This window comes from Sceloporus occidentalis, unplaced genomic scaffold (assembly GCF_023333645.1).
Source record: "Sceloporus occidentalis isolate IW3139 unplaced genomic scaffold, rSceOcc1.0.p SCAF_21, whole genome shotgun sequence".
In the NCBI taxonomy this organism is placed as follows: domain Eukaryota; kingdom Metazoa; phylum Chordata; class Lepidosauria; order Squamata; family Phrynosomatidae; genus Sceloporus; species Sceloporus occidentalis.
The window spans coordinates 8406746-8430694 of record NW_028317001.1 but is presented as its reverse complement, the minus strand read 5'-3'; the positions used below and the strand labels follow the sequence as shown (position 1 = coordinate 8430694).

General features: G+C 43.5%; 2 protein-coding genes across 2 annotated transcripts in view; one reads left to right on the top strand and one right to left on the bottom strand.

The window, feature by feature from the left end:
* Positions 1-23949, top strand: part of LOC149301541 (uncharacterized) — a 193894-nt gene that overhangs the window by 146616 nt on the left and 23329 nt on the right. The gene's annotated exons all lie outside the window — the stretch shown is intronic.
* The window catches only part of LOC149301542 (uncharacterized), a 35927-nt gene continuing 12981 nt past the window's right edge, over positions 1004-23949 (bottom strand). The window contains exons 3-6 of the mRNA XM_089484233.1: positions 9837-9978; positions 6323-6489; positions 5362-5482; positions 1004-2297 (exon numbers count right to left, since the gene is read on the bottom strand). Coding sequence (XP_089340359.1) covers positions 1312-2297; positions 5362-5482; positions 6323-6489; positions 9837-9978 — 1416 coding nt within the window. The 3' untranslated portion in view covers positions 1004-1311. The remainder of the gene's footprint in view (positions 2298-5361; positions 5483-6322; positions 6490-9836; positions 9979-23949) is intronic.

The following is a 23949-nucleotide window of genomic DNA, read 5'->3' as shown; positions in this document are numbered from 1 at the left end:
CCAGAAAGCTGTTGTTTCCAATGCTATTGAAGCCTATGCTATCTGATGTTTTTTATTTGTCACAAAAGTCTTTTGACTGGGAGCCTCCCCTCTTCCCAGAGATGAAGAGGGTGCCCCCATTGGAAGACCAAAGAGGGGGGCTTGCCAGCCCTTATCTCCCCCCAAATGAGGAGGAAGGAAGGGAGAGTCTCTCCTCTGCCCCACTTTCCAGGAGGGAGGGGCTCCTCAAAGCCCTTTTTACATCTAAAGGACCCTGCCCCCTCCCCCATGGCCATGCCTCTCCTCAAGTGCCCCCTGCCCCCTTTTTGCCATACATTTCTCTCCCCCATTTCCATCTCTTCCTCCCTCTGAACAGACTGTGAGGGCAGTAATGGCTTCAGGGTCTGAGACTGAGCATGTGCACATGCCGCAAAGGCCCCTCCTGAGCATGCGCAGGGATCGCCAGGGCCTTGCTGCTGCTGAGGCTTATTCCGTTGGCAGCCTTTGCGGAAAAGGAAGGAGTGCACCCTTCATTCCTCTCTTTTTTCCTTCCTTCCTTTGATGAGACTTGGAGGATGCCAGAATGGAGCCCAAGGAGGAGCTGGACTCAGGAGGGAAAGGGAAGGAAGGAAGGCTCTGCTTTGTACATAGAGCTCTATCTGTCTGTTTGGTATGTGTTTGTGTGTGTTTGCCTCTTTTCTGCTTATGGCTGGGAATGGAGCTGAGGACTGATGAGAGAAAAAAGTGTATTTTGTGTAAATTCAGAACTTCTGTGCATCAAAGAGTCCAACACATTGAAACAACAAATAACTTTATTGAGAACACATAATCAGAAATTCAGTGTTTAAACCAGAACTGCCCTCCCCAAGACAAGGAATACATTGAAACCCCAACACCTAAAACCCACCCTCTTCCAATCCTAGCCCCCACCTCCACAGTCGCACAGTCTATGCCCCAAAGGGAACAAGGCCCCCTTTGCCATTCCCAGAAACTAGACCCCTTTCTGTTAACACCTACCCCCACCTTTCTTCAGACAACATCCCACACTTTCCAAAAGCTATCATTCCCATAACTATTCTAGCCAGTTGTATAAAAAAATCCCAGCACCCCCATCTAGCTGACCTATGCCATGACCCATAATCCCCAGCCAAGTTTATAACCTGAAGCAATTATCTATACTAATAGCAATTAAACTTAACAAACTATAACTTTAAAACAGAAACAGACATATAGACAGACAAACGTAACACACAAAATCACAAGGGCATTTCTTTGCATTATTGGATTGAAAATATCCTTTTTGTATTTCTTATTGACAAAAACAATGTTAGTTTACTGCTGAGATTGGAGCGGCTTCTCTCCTGTGTGGACTCTCTGATGTCTCACTAGGCTTGAGTTCTGAGAGAAACATTTCCCACAATGCTGGCATTTGTGTGGCTTCTCTCCTGTGTGGACTCTCTGATGTCTCACTAGGTGTGACTTCTCAGAAAAACATTTCCCACAACGCTGGCATTTGTATGGCTTCTCTCCTGTGTGGACTCTCTGATGTGTCACTAGGCTTGAGTTCTGAGAGAAACATTTCCCACAATGCTGGCATTTGTATGGCTTCTCTCCAGTGTGGACTCTCTGATGTCTCACTAGGTCTGACTTTGAAGAAGAACATTTCCCACAATGCTGGCATTTGTATGGCTTCTCTCCAGTGTGGACTCTCTCATGTGCCACTAGGATTGACTTGTAAGCAATTTTTTCCCCACAATGCTGGCATTTGTATGGCTTCTCTCCTGTGTGGACTCTCTGATGTGTCACTAAGATTGCCTTCAAAGAAAAACATTTCCTACAATGCTGGCATTTGTATGGCTTCTCTCCTGTGTGGACTCTCTGATGTCTCACTAGGTCTGACTTTGAAGAAAAACCTTTCTCACAATGCTGGCATTTGTATGGCTTCTCTCCTGTGTGGACTCTCTGATGTGTCACTAGGTGTGGCTGCCGAGAAAAACATTTCCCACAATGCTGGCATTTGTATGGCTTTGCTCCTGTGTGGATTCTCTGATGCATGACAAGGACTGATTTGTAAGCATACCTTTTCCCACAACGCTGGCATTTGTATGGCTTCTCTCCTGTGTGGACTCTCTGATGTAACACTAGGTGTGACTTTGAAGAAAAACCTTTCTTACAATGCTGGCATTTGTATGGCTTCTCTCCTGTGTGGACTCTCTCATGTGCCACTAGGATTGACTTGTAAGCAATTTTTTCCCCACAATCCTGGCATTTATGTGACTTCTTTCTTGTGTGGACTCTCTCATGACTCACAAGTTCTTCTGTAAAGAAGGACAATCACAGTCAAGAATGAATATCAGAATTAAGAGAGGAGGGTGTTACCCCAATTTTTAGCCCTTGCTGAACCCTCCCTATTTGATATTAAATTAATAAAGTTGGTGAGAGTGACCCGAGCATGACACTATTGCAGATGTCCCGAAATCCATGAAACAATTGTATCCCTACTGACAGGAGCAAAGAAGAGATTGTAGTAGAACTGCCTTAAGGGAATTGGTCGAAGCAGATAGTCAAAGGGCTGTTGAAAAAATATTCCATTAAACCTGATTTAAAATATTTTGATTGACAAGTGGCATCATTTCCTGTGAGACTGCCATAGAGTACTGAGTCAGAGCCCAAAGCATGATGCAATCTAACTGCAGAGGTCACTTCATGCTCTTTTGCACCAGATGACTCACAACCAATACACTATACAGCTCATCTGCAGATTGGTGTAGACTGGAATGGAGTTGTGTGTACAAGAGATTGTGAAGTTGATGGAAGTCAGAGAGCTTGCAAAGATTTGTATTATTTTGCAACTCAGGAAAGAGAACCTCCAAGGACTTGGGTGAAATCAACTGTGTCTGTGAGTTACTTTTAAGTGTGGACAGTAGTCAGTGCATTGCCAAAACCTATATCTGGATATTTGTTTCCATACTCTGCTATGTTATTGTTGAGCTGAATCTGGAAATGTTGCTTTCAGATTGCACTGTACATTGGCTTATGAACAGGACTGGAATTCAGAGCCAAGAAGGACCTGAGAGCCGGTGTGCTAATCCCTTTTGTCTGAGGTATTTGCATCAAGCATCCATTGCATTTAATTTGGATTCAGACAATTTTTTCCCCACCCAGGAAACATACTAAAGCAATTTAAACCATTTTGAACCCTCAGTCTCTGTCCGTAAGCAACAATTTCAGTATAAATGTCCGCCCCGATATTTACTGTTCTTTGGCGTCAGTCCTGTTGCAGAGAGACACTCTGTTGGTTTACATGGCTCAGCGCCTCAATATACTCAACAAACCCACTTTCCGTTCCCTTGCAGGCCCCTCAGCAATTGGAATCAAGAACATTCTAGGAAATGTATTACCATTAATATAGCTTTACATTGTTCACCAATCCCACCTTTGTTACTTACCTCTTGTGTGTATGTACGAATGCTTGTGTGTGTGTGTGTGCCCCCCCCCCAAAAGCATAGCACTTGCAAGTGTCCTCCCCAGACTCCAGCATTTTGGGTAACAGAGGGCTCCTGGAACCAAAAATGCAGCTAGGCAAGCTCAGGTTGGAAAATAAAAGTGCTTTTTCTCCAATTGTGTCTTCCTTTCCTTCCTTCCTAAATATTACTCATAATTGCTAAATAAAACCACTTAATATGTCTGAAAACAAGGACCTGAGCCGGTTCTCATTAGTTCACTGAAACCAGTTCTGAAAATCTGTCAGAACTGCCTCCCAATCCCCAAGGCCCCTCTCCTGGCCCTTCCCAGGGGTCCCTTCCTCTCCGCACAGAGCTAGGCGATTCTGGCTTGGCTCCTGCCTTCCCCTCCTGGCTCCCAGATGCATGACCCCCTTCCCTTTCTCCCTCCGCTCTCCAACCTTCTTTCTTGCCTATCAGCATCTCATTTTCAGCATCTCTTCTCTGCCTTTCATTTTTCACTTTCTGTCTCTTTATCACAGAGATACCCACAGAGTGTGATGCATAAAAGGGGCACTTTGAGGCCCATCTATTGAGAAAGGCGGGATAATCAATATACAAATAATTCATTGGCAAAGGCAGAGCAAAGGAGCTGGGACCTGGACTCCAATTTTGGTGAGGGTCAAGCGCCAGGGAGCAGCCTTAAAACAGCCTTAAAACATTTATAAGACAGGCATGGACTACTGATGGGGTTTGGAGGAGATCTCAGTGGCAACCCCACATTGTATTGCTGGGGGGGGGGGGGAATGAAATAATATTTTGCCCCTCAGCATCCCACAGCATCCCTTTGGGGAAGTGGAGGCCATTTTGCCACTGTTGGGCCCTCTCTGAGCCATTGCAGGCCCAAGGGAGGTCTTTCCCCCAAGAAGACTATCCAGAGCCTTAAAAGGATGGAAGACGGGCCAAAAAAGGTAAGAAACTTGCTCAGGCATGTGCTGAGTACCATTTGGGTGTGAAAACCATTAATCTCCATGGCTTCTTTCCACAAAATCCTAGAATAGGTAGTTTAGGATGGAGTAATTAGAATCCTTAGAACCTGGAGAGCAATAGTGCTTCACTGAACTACAGATTCAAATATTCTACAGGCTGTTGCTATCACAATTAAATTAGGCTTCAAAGGGCTCTAGGACTCCTAGTAGACCGCAAGCTGAACATGGGCCAACAGTGTGATGCAGCAGCTACAAAGGCCCATGTGATTCTAGGGTGCATCATTACAAGAATAGTTTCTAGAACAAGGGAAGTAATAGTGCCACTCCATTCTGCTTTGGTCAGGCCTCACTTGGAATCATCCTGTGTCCATTTCTGGGCCCCACAATTCAAAAAGGATGTTGACAAATTGGAGCATGTCCAAAAGAGGGCAACCAAAGTGGTGAAGAGTCTGGAAACCATCAAGCCCTATGAGGAGCAGCTTAGAGAGCTGGTTATGTTTATCCTGGAGAAAAGAAGATAAAGAGTGGATATGATATCCATTTTTAAGTATTTGAAAGGGTGTCATTTTGCGCAAGGAGAAGGCTTGCTTTTTTCTGCTACAGAGAAAAGGAGACACCACAACGGATGCAAGCCACAGGGAAAGAGGTTCTACCTAAACATTAAAAGGAACTTTGTGACAGTAAGAGCTCTTTGACAGTGGAATATACTCCTTTAGAGTTTGGCGGAGTCCTCTTCTTTAGGGGGCTTTAAAAAGAGGCTGGATGGTCATCTCTTGGGGGTGATTTGAATGTGTATTCCTGCATGGCAGAAGGGGATTGAACTGGGTGGCCCTTGTGGTCTATTCCAACTCTATGACTCTATAATTCTAGTGGAACCATAGCAACATGATAATATAGTATGAAAAGGCCCTCAGTCTTTATAGAAAGAGCAATGGATTCAGGTTCCTTACCTACAGAAGCCACATTCTCATAATTGTCCATCATAACATAATTATACATAAGTTTCTGTTTCTTCGTCAACAGATTCCATTCGTCTTTGGAGAAATATACTGCTACATCTGCAAAGGTCACCTGAAATAGAAAATAGCCCTCATCCAGAGAGTGACTAAGCAAAAGGGGAGGAAAGCACATGGTTCATCCCAAATATCATTTCATCACTTCAGAATTCTGTCCAGGAAATAAACTTTAAATTCTGTCAACAAGAAAAAAATCTACTGCCTTTGAGATCAATTTGGTTTGCATCCTTTCAATATAATAAACAATATAATTTAGGCCATGGCTGGGATACTGAGGATGGATTAGGATACTGACTATTCCAACACATATAGTACATTTAGCCACAAAAGAATTAAGGTGCATTAAGCCATTTCTTCCCAAATTTCAGAGGCAAATTTCATTTTTAAAAAACAGTTCTGGGGAGGACTCTGGATTTCAGGGCCACTGGGCCCACCCCCAATTTAGATCCAGATATGGTCCCCCATATCCCCAACATTTCACAGACAGGAAAAGCAAGGCACATGTGGACAAGCAGAAGCAGAAGGTGGTGAGGATGGCCAAAGTTGTTTATGACGAAGATCACACAAGCTAGGAAGGGCACAGTAGTTTGCTTTTGCCTCCTCCTCCTGAGCCAAAAAGGAAGACCCTTGCTACTTATCTCCTCTCCTCTCCCCCCTTTTGAGTTGATGGGGTGCAAACCCCTTAGAAGTCATTTTTCTGCAACCCAAGAGACCTGAGGATAAGGGGGAAAGTGAGAGGAGGAGAGAGCCCCTGAAAAAGCCCCTGAAAAAGTGGGGTGACAGAGGATTAACCATTACTTTCTCTGCCAAACTGGGACAAGATGTTCTCCACTTGCTTTCATGAGCTGGCCCAGCAGTGACATAAATGAAACTAATAGTCAGGATGGCGACTCACCAAAGAGTTGTTCTTGGACAGCCTCTTTCTCTTGGAGCCCAACTCCCTCCGCTTGGCCTCTGTGTTGGCCATTAGGTGGGAAGGGGGGGTCATGGTGGCCCTGCACTTGGGTCTCTTCCAGCAAAATATGCCCCTTAGCTGTGTACAAGGAGGCCGAGATGAAGTTTCTGAGAAAAGAGACTAGAGTTAGGCTTGGTTTGTCAAGAAATCCTGCGTCACTCAAAGACATAGAGAACAGCATGCTGCTAGTGAGATACACAGGTGACATATGCCTCCTTTGATCCAATACAGAGGTGGGTATCTCCTTCCTCCCTCTTCACCAAACAAAGCCCCCTGGACCTAGCATAGATTAACTTCAGCTCCCCTACACAACAGATACTGCATGTTAAAATGCTTTTCATGTCGCTATGTTATGCAGCATGTGAGGCAACATGTTAACGTATGGTGCCAGATTCTCCACCTTGACTGCAGGCAGTAGCTTGTGAGCTGAAGAAACACCTGTCGCTTTCTCAATGAGCAGAAAGACAATGTAATCTTCTCTCAGATGAGGCTTTTATTCATATAAGAGGTTCCAGTGTGTACAACACTATATACATCGACACCCTCCACCATCCACACCAGTAACAACCCACTCTGAGGCACACACTGTCTGACTCTTCCTCAGTGACAGTTGAGAATGACAGTTGACAGTTGCATCAACATTCCAATGATGCACTGTTTAAATGCTGACACATCTAACTGCCACTAGAGCTGTCAATGACTTCCACAACAGCTCCACCTAGTGGCCACATGCATGTCATTTCCTGAGACCTGTTCACCATGGTCCTGACACTCCATGCCTTGTGAGAGTGGAGGGGGGTCAGGGGATGGGGAATTGGAGAGGACCCTGGCTATGTCCCTGTAGCTAGATGTGAAATGAGCGCATCATCTGCTGAAACCTCCTGACCTCCCCAGTGGCCCTGAGAGGAGAAGGCCTTCCTTTGGCTTCTGGCTAGAGAAACACAGCTGGAGGCTTCTCCAATGCCTCGCACCCAAGACTCTCATCAGGCATGGAATGACCATGGAGCATGGCTTCCACAATTCCCATTTTGCATTTTGTATTCCTTCTAATTTCACATCTATTTTAAACCTCTCCCTCATTTGAGGATAAAGATACCAGTGACAATCTAGGCCAGATTCTTTAGGTTCTTCTTGTGTTTTGATCTCTAGTTTTCCTTGCGATTCTTTCAGTACATCCTTGTATCTTAACCATTTAGTTTTCTGGATACTTTTCCTCCCGAAAAGAGCCTCATGCGGCAAACACCATAAAGGTATTTTTGGACATATTCTACACTTGTTTTCCCCCAGATCTTCAATAGAGCTTTTCTTACGAAATTATTTATGCTTTCTTTATGAACTTTCTCTTTACCGTAAATTAGGTATCCATGCCACCCAAATCCGGACATAACAATTGTTCATTCTCTGACATAAACCATTCTCTAGTCCAAACTAAACAACAAGCAGCATAATAAAGTCCTCCTCTACTTTTGTCATCACAAAGTATTTTCATTTTTATCCTGGCTCTTTTTTTAATTCCAAATGAATTTTGAGATTTCCTTTTGCCATAGATTCAATGGTCTTTCATTCTGGATGATGGGTATTGCTTGAAACAGAAACAGTATTTCAGGAAGGAAACTCATTTGGATCAGTGATATTGTTCCTAATAGCGATAAGTGTAATTTCCCCCATTTTTCTAGGTCTTTTCTGATTTCCTTCCATGTGTCTCATAGTTATTGTAAAATGGATATGAGTTTTTATTTGTTACATTTATTCCTAAATATGTAACTTTCTTTCTCACTTTAAATCCACTATTTTCTTCCTGCATTTGTTCTTCCTTTTCCTCATATTTTTTGTTATTAATGTTATTTTGTCTCTGTTTACTTTTAGTCCTGAAACGTATTTGAAACCCACTATTACATCCATCATTTGTCTTGTGCTCTTTTCTGGGTTCTCCAGGGAATACAAATGTCATCTGAGAAGACGCTCATTTTAAACTCAGTTGTTTTTAATTTTTATCCCATTGATCTTATTTTCTAATCTTATCCTATTATTCAGTGCTTCAAGGATCAGAATGAACAAAAAGGGTGAAAGTGGGAAAGCTTGCCATTTACCTTTAGAAATTCCTGTTTTTTTTATAGTTAACAATTAGTTTGGCTCTTTGATCTTTATACATTGCCTTTATCCATCTTAAAAAAGAAGCTCCTATTTCGATTTTTCAAGTGTCGCAAATAACATATCCCAGCCTATGTTATTGAAGGCCTTTTCTAAATCAACAAAGAGAAGTGCAAGTTGTTTTTTGTTGTGCCTTTCAAAATATTGAATTATATTTAAGATGCTTTGTATGTTATCACTGAGTTGTCTGTGAGGGAGAAATCCCAATTGGTCCTTTTGAATCCAGTCTTTAAGAAATTTTTTGAGTCTATCGGCAAAAATCATAGAAAATAGTTTATAATCCATATTTAATAAAGAAATTATAGCTCTTTACCTCAGTTGCATCTCTATCTTCTTTTAACAGCAAAGTTATATTATATTGTTTCCATGTTTCAGGATAATGGTTTTCTTTGATGGCATTTCATTTTAATTTGAGTGGTGTTAACAATTGATCCTCAAATACTTTATAATAACTGACGGTGAAGCCATCAGTCCTCGTGTTTTCCCTTTTTTAAACTTTTTCTTATTACTTCAATGATTTCTGCTGCTGTGATCGGTCCATTTAATCTATTTCTTTCTATTTCTATACTCATTTTGGGGATATGTAAATTCATTTTATAAACCCAGTGAAACTAGTAACTTACAAAGCTCTAGTAAACAGCATGTACACACACAATCCCCACACAAAGGACTCACTTGAGCACTGTGTGTCTGGGGTCTGGAAATCTCACTTCCACCTTCTGGGAAGACAATGCTGCCAGAGACTGAATTTGGGGCTTTATTTTTGGGGCGTGGAAAGATGCGCTCTGTCCACCATGAACACCTGAAAAAGTTGAACCACGTCAACAGGACGCCACAGAGAGGGAATCTGAAGAGATGTCTGCAAAGATATTCAAGGAAAATATTTCTTCACCACCGCAAACGGCCTTGAGCTCCTGGCTTGAGAAATAAGAACAATAGCACTTCAAGCTTTCACCGTACACGAGGGCTTTAATAAATAAGTTACTTTGTCAACCAATCAACAATAACAACAAAACAGAGAGGCGGTTACTCTAACATCCAACTGTCATAATTGACACACTCTCTCAGAAGGACTGGCAGCATCAACATTCCATAATGCAAGTGTCAACTGTTAACTGCCACTGGAATTTGACTGTTTACAATACTTAGCTCACAGCTGGTCTTGTGGTCACACACGTGTCATTTTCTAACATTTAAGCCTGCAAATCATGGGCTCAGTCTCTCAGCGGCAACCCTTCCACACAATCCTGGACTGAAAGATTTAAAGAAAGGTCCCCTTTCAGCTCCAGGAATAAACACCTACCTTCAACACAAAGACCCTGACTCCTGCAGCCCCAGAAAGGCCTCTTCCACAGTCCTTTATGGCCGGAGCTTCCCTGGGTCAGAGGCCGTCTCCTCAGCCATAAGAAGGGTTGCTCTGAGTGCGAAGGAGGAGGAGGTCCACAGGGCTGAGGGGGGAAGGCAATGGGGAAAGGTCAGTGCCAATGGCCATGGAGGACAGAAGGTGACAATGCCTAAGAAACCCCTCTGAGTCCCAGCCCTAGGAATGAGTGGCAGGAGTGAGTCCAGGGGGCTGAGGGGGTCTCCTTTCCCAAAGGGGGAGGAAAGGACCAGTGGGACCCTCCCCAGCTAGGGCCCAAAGGGAGGGTCTCATTCTCCACCTCTCTCTCCCAGCCCCCAATGGACAGCCTCCCCACTGGCCCTGAGTCCCTGCCTCCCCTTCCTCAGACCCCCACAGGTCCCTCCCTCCCTTCCTTCCTTCGCCCCAAAATGGAGGGCCAGAGGCAAAGGGACACACTTCCTCCCTTCTGGCCCAAGGAGCCTGGCCTCCTTCTCTCTCTGGAGCCTCAGGAGAGAAAGAGAAGCCTCTGTTCAACTGAGGCCTCAGAGAAGGTTCCAGAACATTATTCCCTACAGTCACAAGAAGCACAAAATGGCCACTGGAACACAAAATGGCTGCTTTTGCCTCAGCGCTTGGCAGTTCTGGCCTTCTGGGAACCCAAAATGGAGGACGAAAGGGCCCCAAAGTCGGAAGGGCCCCAAACAGGATTTCCAAACCTTAACAACACCTAAAATGCCAAACCAAAAGAACATTCCCAGAGTTCCATAGCACTGAGCCATGGCCATTACAGTGGTGCAAAGCAAGAATGCCCAGCGATGGTGGCATTAATGGTGTTTAAGGCAGCAGCTCCATCCCTCCCCCCCAGGCCTGATATCATCATCATCATCATCTTTGCTACTGCATGAGAGCCACCATTAAAAGCATTGAAATGCCCTTTGGGGAGTCCCACTCTCCCACCTTCAGAGAGAGTGTGCCATGCCTAGAAGGGATGCTGGGCCTCCTTCCTCCCCTCCTTAATGGCAGTGGCTAAAGAAAAGCAGCAGCAGTAGAACCAAGCCAGGCCCAGACAGATCTCAGGGCAGCAATAATGCCTAGTGGTTCCAGGCCTTGTCCCTCTGCTGTTGCTTCACTCCCCCCCTCTCTCTCTCCTTCCTGTCTATCTCTTTCTCCCTCTAAAACTCTGCTGCTCTCTCTTCCGCACGCAGAGCTAAATAGAGAAGCAGAAGCTCCGCCTCTTTTGAGGCTGGCCAATGGGGGCAGAGGACCTGGAAGACCCCGCCCCCTGCCACAGACTCATATTTTGTTCTGGCAGCCATTTTGTGTTCTTATGGCCATTTTGTTTTGCTTGTGACTGTGGGGAATAATGTTCCGGAACCTTCTCTGAGGCCTCAGTTGAACAGAGGCTTCTCTTTCTCTCCTGAGGCTCCAGAGTCAGAAGGAGGCCAGGCTCCTTGGGCCAAAAGGAAGGAAGTGTGTCTCTTTGTGTGTCTTTTGTGTCTCTTTTCTTCTTCTTCTTTTTTAATATAAATTTTATTAAACATTCTAAAAGAAAAAAAGTACAATACAGTGTTATTCACATTAATTAAAATACATTCCACTACATCCTATAAAATATTTTTCTTCAGTTCTTAATAAAGTTGTTTACTTCCTAGATTACTGACTTATCTCGTTCATTCTTTATTATCTTAATTATTTCAACTGGACTCTACAAAAACCCTTTTCCCCTATTAAATCCTATATAAAAAAGAAATATCTTATTCAAACATCCTAATACATTAGCGTTTTCTACTTTCCCCTGTTATTATTAGCTTATCCATCCTTAAATATTTCCACTCTTAGTTATGACTTGCACCCCTTTTTCTAAACAGTTTCTATACGTTCTACGTTCTAAAAGTCAATAGTATTGCTTTTACATTTCCACTGCTATTAATTCTTTTTCTTATGTTTCTATTATAGTAGACATTTTATCCTCTTTCACACTAATCAGATATGACTTCCAAATATCCCATTCATCATTAAATTCTTCCATATTTTTGTCATTAACCAAATGTGTCAGTTTCTCCATCTCTAACAAATCTAACATTTTCCATCTCCATTCTTCTACTCCAGGACTTTCCTCTTTCTTCCAATTCTTCGCAGATATAGTTCTAGCTGTGGCCAAAGCGTACAATAATACTTTTTTCATGTATTTCTTTACCGTATTCCTTGATGTCAAATATATTTAGGACGTAAAATTTAACAGTCAGTCTTCCTTTTAATCCAATTTTTTTTTCATTTCGATATGTATCTTTTTCCAAAATTGTTTCTCTGTCGGACAATTCCACCAAATATGTAAATAGCTACCTGTCTCTTTGTTACATTTCCAACACAAATTTTTATTATTTTAAACATTTTTGCCAATCTAAGTGGGGTAAGGTACCACCGATACATGGACTTAGATATGTTTTCTTTTACGTCAGCACTTATCATATTTTTGATTTTTCCCCTCCAAATATTTTCCCATTCATCCAATTGTATTGTTTCATTTATATCTTTCGCCCATTTAATCATGAATTCTTTTACTGTTTCAGATTCTAATTCATATTCCAATATTAATTTATATATATCTGAAATTTGGTTTTTTTTTGGGGGGGGGGTCTTTTATAATCTTTTCTAGATTTAGGTCACCCTCCCCAATTCCTTCTTCTTTTGTATCCACTAGAAAGCGTTCCCGGATTTGTCTGTAGGCAAACCAGTTACTAATAATCTCCTCATCTTGTAATTCCTCCTGTGTTTTCATAATCCTATTTCCCTCAACCATTTTAGTAATATCATTGTAAGTCACTCAATCATCCTTTTTATATTGCTCCCTCCCAAACATAGCCTCGTTCATTGATGCCCATAATGGGATTTAGGACACCACTTTCTCTTAAAGTTTTGCCAGATCCGTAATAAAGATGTTTTGATAATACGATTATTAAAATTTTTATCTAATTTTATTATGTCATAGGTTAAGTATCCATGTAAGCCAAATTTTAATTCGAATTTTTCTAACCTTATCCAATCCAGAATCCAATCTAAAGAGCATTCTTGGTAGTACCATTTTAAACTTGGAAGTGCCATTCCCCCTCTATTCACCGAATCATACAATATTTTCATTTAATTCTGGGCTTTTTCCCATTCCAAATAAATTTAGATAGATCTCTCTCCCATTGTTTGAACGGGACATCACTAATTATAATAGGGAGGCTTTGAAAGAGGAAAATCATTTTGGGGAGTACATTCATCTTAAAGAAGATCCTAATGATCAGGGCTGTGATCTTTCATGGTTCTTTCACAGACAATTAAGAGAGCTCTTCCTAATGGATAAAAAACAATCCGGTATTGCCAAATCAGAATCTGATCTAGAACAAGAAATTATGTCGAATAAAGATGCCTTATTAGCAAGACTTTATAACTGTATTCTTAAAATCTGTAAAGAAGAGAATGTTATTAAAGAAACTATGATCAGATGGTCTCAAAACATTGGTTTTGCAATTGAATTAGACCATTGGGAATACACTTGGAAAAAAAGATTCAACTATACTTTTTGGGGGGACAAGCCTCCTCTTAGAAGCCAAAGCCCAATGTTTGTGAAGAATAATAATAAGGCTTGTATTAAAACTGTCCTCCCCATTTCTGATCCCTTTTAAAACCCATGTTCCCCAGAAGGAGCAGAGCTGTGTAATAAAAAAACCCTCTCAGAAAAGAGACACAAAAGACACACAAAGAGACACACTTCCTTCTTTTTGGCCCAAGGAGCCTGGCCTCCTTCTGACTCTGGAGCCTCAGGAGAGAAAGAGAGGCCTCTGTTCAACTGAGGCCTCAGAGAAGGTTCTGGAACAAAATGGCCACTGGAACACAAAATGGATGCCAGAACACAAGATAGCCAGGGATGGTGGGAGGGACAGGGATTCCAGCCAATCATGGCCAGGGATGGTGGGAGGGACGGGGATTCCAGCCAATCAGGACCAGGGATGGTGGGAGGGACAGGGATTCCAGCCAATCAGGGCCAGGGATGGTGGGAGGGACTGGGATTCCAGCCAATCAGGGCCAGGGATGGTGGGAGGGATGGGGATTCCAGCCAATCAGGGCCAGGGATCGTGTGAGGGACAGGGATTCCAGCCAATCAGGGCCAGGGATGGTGGGAGGGACTGGGATTCCAGCCAATGGCAGCCCCTCAGAGTGTCCTCATGTTTAAAATTCATATCTCCCCCATATTTTCCCCTGAAAGATAGAGACATACTCCATTTGATTGCTCTGTCTTTCTAATTCAACCCACTTTATATCATGGTTATATTCTGCCTCTATCATTCTTAGCCATTGAACCGCCTCAAAATATCATTCCAGGGATGGAGCTTCCCATCCTCCATTACTTTGATGCTTATATAATAGTGCCTTAGATAACATGGCTTTTTTGTTCCCTGATATCCATTTTAATATTGACCTTTCCTATTTCTTTGGCGGGATACAAACCGCTGCTTTGCGGCGGTCTGCCGCCGCCGGTTAGTCCGCGGGGGAGCCGGAGCCTCCATATGGTGCGACTCCCGCGCGGAGCGAAAAAGAAGCTCCAAAATGGAGCTTCTTCTTGAGTCGCGTTTGCGACGTAGCAAGGCGCCAGGGGCGCACTAGCTACGTCACAACCCCCGCGACACGTCTGGACGCTATGCGTCCAATACGTCAAGATGGCGGCGCCCATGTGGAAGGGGCGCCGCCATCTTGTACGTATTCTATACGTACTAGGGTTGGGGGGTGCGGAAGCACCGCCCCTTCCTAACCCTAGTACGTATAGAAGATGTACTATATGGCGGTTTGTATCCCGCCTTTAAAACTTTACTAGGAATTATTTCTGGGATCATTTGAAATAAATATAAAATCTTTCGTAGTACCATCATTTTAAGCATTCTAATTTTTGTTAACATTTCCCCATTTTTACTTGTCCATTTAGAAATTTGATTATTAATTTCCCCCTTAATTGATTATAATTACCTTGTACAATATTATCTAACTTAATTGGTAAATTCACCCCTAAATATCTCATATTTTTAATCCCCAATTTCAATCCTGACACAATTTGGGTTTCTTTTTGTTCCGGCCAATTCGTATTCCTAAACATTATCTCTGATTTATCCATATTAAAGTTAAGCCCAGAAATGTTTTCAAATGTCTGAAATGTTTCCAATAACTTGATTACAGCTTCATTCGGTTTCTGTGTCATTATCAGAGGATCATCATCAGCAAATAAATTCAACTTTATGTCTTCTTTATCTGGAATCATAGAATCATAGAGTTGGAAGAGAGCACAAGGGCCATCCAGTCCAACCCCATTCTGCCATGCAGGAAATCCAAATCAAAGCATCCCCGACAGATGGCCATCCAGCCTCTGCTTGAAGACCTCCAAGGAGGGAGACTCCACTACACTCCGAGGAAGGAGTGCATTCCATTGTCGAACAGCCCTTACTGTCAGTTAATTCCTCCTAATGTTGAGGTGGAATCTCTTTTCCTGCAGTTTGCATCCATTGCTTTGGGTCCTAGTCACTGGAGCAGCAGAAAACAAGCTTGCTCCCTCCTCAATATGACATCCCTTCAAATATTTGAACAGGGCTATCATATCACCTCTTAACCTCCTTTTCTCCAGGCTAAACATCCCCAGCTCCCTAAGTCGTTCCTCATATGGCATGGTTTCCAGATCAGCTACATCCAAGGGTGTTAAAAGAACTGGCAAATGTAATATCGGAGCCATTGGCAATAATCTATTTCATATCCCTTTATCTCTTCTGATCCCGAATCATATTTGCAAACGCTTCCAATGTAAATAATAAAGGGGAAAGCGGGCAACTTGCCTTACTCCACTTTTCATTTTAGATTTTCTTGATCTCTCTCCATTTATCATAATTTGTGCTTCTGTATCATTATATATTTCTTTGATGGTTTCACTAAACCTTTCCCCTAATCTAAAATCCCTACAAATTTTATATAGATATTCATGATTTATTGAATTGAATGCTTTGTAAACATCTAGTTTCATCAAAGCTAATTTATTTTTGTATTGTTTGGCATGATGTAGTATATTAAATATATTCCTTATTGGTTCATAAATATATCTGGCTTCCTCAAATCCATATTGTTCTTCTTTAATTAAAGTAGGTAAATATTCTTTTTAATCTATTGGTTTAGATTTTCATTAAAATGTTATAATTATGATTGCTTAATGTGATCGGACGATATGATTTGGAATTGGCTGGATCTTTATTGGGTTTAAGTATTGATATAATTTCAGATAATTTCCGTGTTTCTGGGATTATTTTATTATCCAATATTTCATTGTAATTTTTAGTCATATCCTCACTCAGTTCATTTTTAAAGGTTTTATAAAATATAGATGTGAATCCGTCTGGGCCAGGAGATTTAAATCCTTTTAAATCTTGTCTTACTCTTTCTATCTCTTGTTTGGTTATTGGGGAATTAATATGATTAATCTCTATTTCCGTTCCGTCAAGTGTTTCGTTTTTCATCCTTTGTTGGGCCGCAACTTGTGCAGCCCTGCTTTAATAGAGGGCATGTTTATCAAATGTGCAGATGATGCCAAACTAGGAGGAGTAGCTAATACCCCAGAGGGCAGGATCAGCATTCACAAGTTTGGAGTGTGTCCAGAGGAGGGTCACCACAATGGAGAGACTTAGGGAGCTGGGGATGTTTAGCCTGGAGAAAAGAAGGTTAAGAGGTGATACGAAAGCCCTGTTTAAATATTTGAAGGGATGTCATACTGAGAAGGCAACTAGCTTGTTTTCTGCTGCTCCAGAGAAGAGAACCCAGAACAATGGATGCAAGCTCCAGGAAAAGAGATTCCACCTCAACATTAGGAGGAACGTCTTGACAGAAAGGGCTGTTTGACAGTGGAACACACTCCTTCAATAGAGAATGATGGAGTCTCCTTCTTTGGAGGCCTTTAAACAGAGTCTGGACGGCCATCTGTCAGATATGCTTTGATTGAGATTTCCTTCATGGCAGAAGGAGGTTGGACTGGATGGCTTTGAGATCACAATGGGACAATCTCAATGCTTCAGGTAAGGATCACAGTGGACCAGTCTCAGTCCTTCAGGCAAGGAGCATCAGTCTGAACTCATAATAGTCCCATCACAATCTTTCAGGAAAGGTGCCTCAGGCTGAGATCACAATGGTACAACCTCAATGCTTCAGACGAGGATCATAACCCTTTGGTCGCTAAGGGCCAGGCTCAATCCTTCAGGTAAGGAACACCTGCCTGAAGTCAATAAGCCCATCTTAATCCTTCAGGGAAGGAACATCAGCCCAAAGTCACAATGAGTTAGTGTCAGTCCTTCAGAAAAGGAGCATCAGTCTGAGATAGCAATGGGCCAGTCTCATGTCTTCAGGTAAGGAAGGAGCAGCCTGAAGTCACAATCTCTCAGGCAACAAGAATCAGCCTGAGGTCACAATGAGCCATCCCCAGTCTTTCTGGAAAGAAGCATCAGCCTGAAGTCACAATGGGATAGTCTAAATCCTTCAACCCAGGAGCATCAGCTTGAATGCACAGTCTCAATGCTTCAGGCAAGGAGCATTAGCCTGAGATCACAATGGGACAGTCTCAATCCTTCAGGAAAGAACATCTTCCTGAACTAACAATAGTTTGGTCTCAATCAATCAGTAAAGGAGCATCAGCCTGAGGTCACAATATGACAGTCTCTATTGTTCAGGCAAGGAGCATCAGACTTAAGTCACACTGCGCCAGTCTCAATCTCTCAGGCAGTGAGCGTCAGCCTGAGGTCGTAATGGGCCAGTATCAATGCTCCAGGTATGAAGCACCAGTCTCAAATGACAATAGTCCCATCTCATTCCTGCAGGTAAGAGGCACCAACCTTAAGTCACAATAGTCCCGTCTCCATTTTTCAGGCAACAGCATCAGACTGAAGTCACAGTGGGCCAGTCTCAATGCTTCAGTAAAGAAGCATCTTTGCGAAGTCACAATAGTCCTGTCTCAATCCTTCATGCAAGGAGCATCAGCCTGAGATCACAATTTGGACAGTCTCAATGCTTCGGGAAAGAGCACCAGCCTGAAGTCATAATAGTCTCATCTAAGTCTTTCAGGCAAGGAACCTCAGGGTGAGATCACAATAATCCCATCTCAATGCTTCAGGCAAGGAGCATCAGACTGAGGTCACAATGGACAATCTCTATCTCTCAGGCAAAGGGCATCAGTCTGAAGTTGCAATGTGAGATCTGGAGTCAGTCCTGTGCTCAAAAAATAAAACCCATTTGAAACTAAAGAAGCTTTATTGATGAATCCAGGCAGAAACATCCATTAACACCTTTTTGCAAAGTCTGAAGTCCAAAGGAACTAGCTCAACCCCTCCCTAAGCCAGCCCCCAATTCCCAAGCTAAAGCAACACAAGCAGAGGTTGCATAGATACCAAGGTTGTCTATACTTCCCTTCCCTTCTCCCAGACAGCCTCACCTTGAAGAGCGGTGTTCCCAAGCCAGCTTCACTCCTCCTTGAGAACCAGTCTCCAGCTGCAACCCCATCCGTCTTTCCAAACGCCCTCCTTAATCATCTGTCTTTCTAACATTTCCCACTACATGCTTTCTATAACCCATCACTCTACACTACTTACTATGAACTACAACTATAACTCCTACTTTAACTCTAATAATCAAACCCTAATATTTTTAATGTTTATGACAGGACACTTATACACTGACACGCAATGGGCCAGTCCCAATCCTTCAGGTATATAGCACCAGTCTGAAGTGACAGTTCTCCGGTCTCAACCTTTCAGACAAGGAGCATCAGCCTGAGGTTGCAAAGGGCCAGTCTCAGTCCTTCAGGTATAGAGCACCATCCTGAAGTCACAATAGTACCATCTCAATCCTTCAACCAAGGAGCATCAGACTGAAGTCAAAATGGACCAATCTCGGTCTCTCAGGCAACGAGAATCAGCCTGAGATCGCAATGGGCCAGTCTCAATGTTTCAGGCTAGAAGCATCAGCCTCAGGTTGCAATGGTCTCATCTCAAACCTACACGTAAGCAGCATTAGCCTAAATTCACAATGGTCCCTTCTCATTGCTGGAGGCAAGGAGCACCAGCCTGAAGTCACAATATGTCATTAATCCCTTTATTCATGCATTTATTCATTTATTTATTTAGGGATTCATGCCATAAGGGTTATAGGTTTAGGTTTAAATTAGAGTTAAGATAGATGGTATTTATGGTGGGTTAAAATAATATGTTTTATTATGTGCTTTAATAGAAGATACTATAAAGAAGTAGGGAGATCATGGCTAAAAAATGTGCTTCTTTCCTAGGGTTGGAATGTGTGGGAATCATCCTTCTAACAGAGGCTTGACTTTAAAAAACTGGTCTCTGTAAAAGGAGGGGGGAACATAGAGAGTTATTGGTAGTTTTATATTGTATTATGTTGTTATGGGTTTATGCTTATTATATTTTCATATGGTATCATATTACATTGGGATTGATGGGGTTTCATATTATATATATGCCTTTTGTGTTGCAAGAAGGGCTACAATTAGGAGCCTGACAAATATCTATCTCCCCTTCCATTCACCCTGCTATCCCAACATAGTCAAATGGAATCCAGGTAAAACGGAGGTACTTGTAAGAGGGACCTTAATCTGGGAATGGAGTTATGTCAGCCAGTTCTGGATGGGGTCACACTTCCCCTGAAAGGCTCTGTCTGCAGTTTGGGAGTGCTCCTGGGTTCATCACTTCATCTGATGGCTCAGGTGGATGCAAAGGTCAGGAGCACTTGTTATCAGCTTCGGCTGATATGCCAACTGCGCCGCTTCCTGGAGCAAGGAGACTTTGAAACAGTAGTACATGTGCTGGTCACCTCTCAGCTAGACTTCTGTAACACATTCTACATGGGGCTACCCTTGTGCCAAGTTCAGAGACTTCAATTGGTACAGAATATGGCAGCCAAGTTGGTTATGGGCACTTCTAGAACTGCCCACATTGCAACGGTTCTTAAATCCCTCCACTCGCTGCCCATTAGTTTCCTGACAAGATACAAAGTATTGGTTTTAACCCGTAAAGCTCTCCATGGCTTGGGTCCTGACTACTTGAGGGAGAGCCTCCTCCCATACAATCCATCCGGAGACTCAGGTCCTCTGGGAAGAACCTGCTACAACTCAAGAAGACCAGACTTTCAGCAGTGACCCAGAGGTCCTTCTCTTCAGCCGCTCCCAAGCTCTGGAACATATTTCCACCTTGGAAGCCTTTAGGAAGGCTATTAAGACGGATCTCTTTGGCAGGCCTTTCCAGACTAGATTAGATCTACTGAATGCCTCTCCCTCCCCCTGACCCTTACCCTTGCCATCGTTACTGGAGTCCCCCTCGGCTACCCCCTGCCCCGAACCCTATTCTGGAACCATCTAAAGGCTGTTGTGACGAATTTAACAACTTCTTTGCGGATAAAATCTCTCGGATAAGGGCTGATCTTGATGCCAGCATTAGTTCAGAATATAGAGTAGAGGTGTCCAGAGCTTCCGTGGACTTGGTTAAACTGGATCACTTTGAGTTTGTCTATACTGAGGATGTGGACAGGATTCTGCGAAGTGTTAGGAAGAAAACTTGCTCTCTCGATCCCTGTCCTTCATGACTGACAGCTCAAGGGGGAACGGTTGTGACTAGTATGTTACACCAAATCATCAATACATCTCTCAGGGATGGGCAATTTCCATCTGCATTAAAGATGGCCATAGTAAAACCTCTATTAAAAAAGCCCTCCCTTGACCCCCTAATTCGGAATAATTATCGGCCTGTCTCGCTGCTGCCATTTTTAGGGAAGGTGATCGAGAGGGCAGTCGCCTTTCAGCTTCAGGGACTCCTGGATGAAACGGATTATCTCGACCCATTTCAAACCGGGTTCCGGGCGGGCTATGGAGTTGAGACTGCCATGGTCGCCTTAGTTGATGATCTCCGTCTGGGCATGGACAGGGGAAGCGTGTCCCTGTTAGTGCTCTTGGACATCTCAGCGGCCTTCGATACCATTGACCATGGTATCCTTCTGGATCGCCTTAGTTAGGTATCGGGGGCTCTGCTTTGCAGTGGTTCCGTTTCTACCTCTCGGGCAGATTCCAGATGGTGGAGCTGGGGGACTGTCGTTCCGACAAGAGGGCCCTTACATCTGGGGTCCCTCAGGGAGCGATTTTGTCCCCTATGCTATTTAACATTTACATGAAGCCGCTGGGAGAGATCATCCGGAGACATGGGGCGCGGTGTTATCAGTATGCTGATGACACCCAAATAGTCTTCTCTATGTGTCCGACTGATGCAGTAACTAAGGATGGCATCTCTCCTCTTGATGCCTGCTTGGAGTCGGTAATGGGTTGGATGAGGGAGAACAGACTCAGTGTGAATCCAGAGAAAACGGAAGTACTGGTGATAGGTTCTCCTGGTCCAGGTAAGAAAGTTTTTCTACCTGTCCTGAATGGGGTCACGCTCCCTGTGAAGGACTCGGTTCGCAGTTTGGGGGTGCTCCTTGACTCGTTGCTCCACCTTACATCTCAGGTGTAGGAGCACCTGTTATCAGCTTTGGCTGATATGCCAACTGCGACCCTTCTTGGACCGGGGGGACCTTGAAACCGTTGTACATGCTCTGGTAACCTCTCGACTAGATTTCTGTAATGCGCTTTACATGGGGCAACCCTTGTACCAATCTCGGAAGCTTCAATTAGTGCAGAATATGGCAGCAAGGCTGGTCACTGGTTGCTCCAGGGCCAGCCATATAACACCTGTTCTGAAAGCTCTCCATTGGCTGCCTATTCGCTTCCGGGCCGAATACAAGGTGTTGGTTATCACCTATAAAGCCCTAAATGGCTTGGGCCCAGGGTACTTGGAGGACCGCCTCTCCCCATATAGTCCGCCCCGCACTCTTAGATCAGGAGAAAGACATCTGTTGACGGTTCCAGATGTCTGCTACGCTGTCACAAGGAGGGCTTATTCTGTCTCAGCCCCTAGACTCTGGAACACATTCCCTAATGAGCTCCGCATGTCCACTTCCCTTGACGTTTTCAAGAAAAACTTGAAGACTTACCTTTTTCGTCAGGCATTCCCCCCATGAACGTTGGTGTTATTTTTCTCCCCCTGAATGTGACGTTTTTCCATTCTGTCAGCCTTGTAATTGTACTGTTGTTTTTATCTTGTTATTTTATTGTATATTGTGTTTTTAAATTGTTTTTACTATGCTGTAAACCACTATGATCCATGGAATAGCGGTATATAAATAAATTTTATTATTATTATTATTATTATTATTATTTATTACTGTTATGGAAATTGTTACTGATGTATCGTTCCTGCCCTCCCCTCTTGCCTTCAGAAAATGACCCATTTATAATTGGGAGGAGGGTTGGGGGTTTGGAATTTTAATTTGTATTTCTGAAATTGTATGTTATTTTATTACTGTAATCCACTTTGATTCCTTTGAGAAAAGGTGGAATATAAAGAAATAATAATAATAATAATAATAATAATAACAACATCCCTTCAGGGGAATCCAAGGCCCTTTCAGAATGCTCCCAGAACCAAGGGGGGTGTTTCTGGGGCTGTGGGTCTCTCTGTTGGTCCTCCTCTGCAGGGTTGTTGTGAGGGAAAAGGTAAGTATGTGAGGGGGTGCCCAATTCGGATCCTGTGGGCATCTAAGCCTAGTTCCCAAATTGCCAGTGGATTGCCAGAGCTTTGAGGTCCCTGTCTCCCTTCTCTTGGCTTTGGCTTAGATTTTGGTTCTTCTCCCCTCCCCCAGGACTCCAGAGAAAACTTCTCTCCCCCCAAAAAATATGTTGCTTCCAATGCTATTGAACCCTATCCTGTATGATGCTTTCTATTTGGCACAAAACCCTTCTCCAAATGAGGAATCAGAAGGGAGGGTCTCTCCTCTGCCCCACCTTCCAGGACGGAGGGAGCTCCTCAAAGACCTTTTTACCTTTGGATCCCCCTCCCCTCCATGGTCATGCCTCTCTCCAAGGGTCCCCTCTGCCCCCTTTTATCATAATAACCCCCCAAACACCTGGGCCCCAAGGAATCCCCCGAGGAGGGGTAGGAAAGGAAAGAGGGAGAGGAAGCCTGACAAGCCCCTTGCCTTTCTTTGGGGGAGAAGAGGGGCTTCCTTCCTTCTTATAACCCCTCAAGGGCCCCCAGAAGACCCTCCAGCCATTCCTCTGAATGAATGAGGGCTCTCCCCACTTCTCTCCCTCCCTCAGAACAGACTGTGAGGGCAGCAATGGCTTCAGGGGCTGAGACTGTGCATACACAGATGCCCCCAAAGACCCCTCCTCAGCATGCGCAGGGATTGCCAAGGCCTAGATGCTGCTGCTTATTCTACTGGTGGTCTTTGCAGGAAATGAAGGTATGTGCCAGGGATTCAGCAGCCTCCCTTTCCTTCCCTCCTTTCTTCCTTTGAGGAGACAGCAATGGAGCCCAAGGTGCAGAGCTGGACTCAGGAGGGAAAGTCAGGAAAGGAAGGCTCTGGTTTGGAAATAAAGCTCTCTCTGTGTATCGTGTGTTTGTGTGTGTGTGTGTGTGTATTTGCCTCTGCTGTTGTTATGGCTGGGAATGGAGCTGAGGACTGAGGAGCGAAGAAAGGTTCAATTTTGGGCAAATTCAGAACTTCTGTGCATCAAAGACTCCAGTGTGTTGAAATAGCAAAGAACTTTATTGAGAACACATAGAAATTCAGTGTTTAAGCCAGAACTGTCCACTCCAATCCAAACAATATATTAAAACCCCAAAACCTAAAATATCACCCTCTTCCAAACCTAGCCCCCACCTCCAGTTCCCACAGTCTATGCCCCACAGGTAACAAGGCCCCTTCACATTTCCCACAAACTAGCCCTTTCTTTGAATACCGACCTCCAACTTTCTTCAGCCAACATGCCACAAATTCCAAAAGCTATCATTCCCATAACTCATATATAACAAATCCCAGCCCCCCCCAGCTACCTAAACTATACCACAACCCACAATTTACAAGCCAAAGTAATTATCTACATATACTATTACCAATAAAAACCCAAACTTAA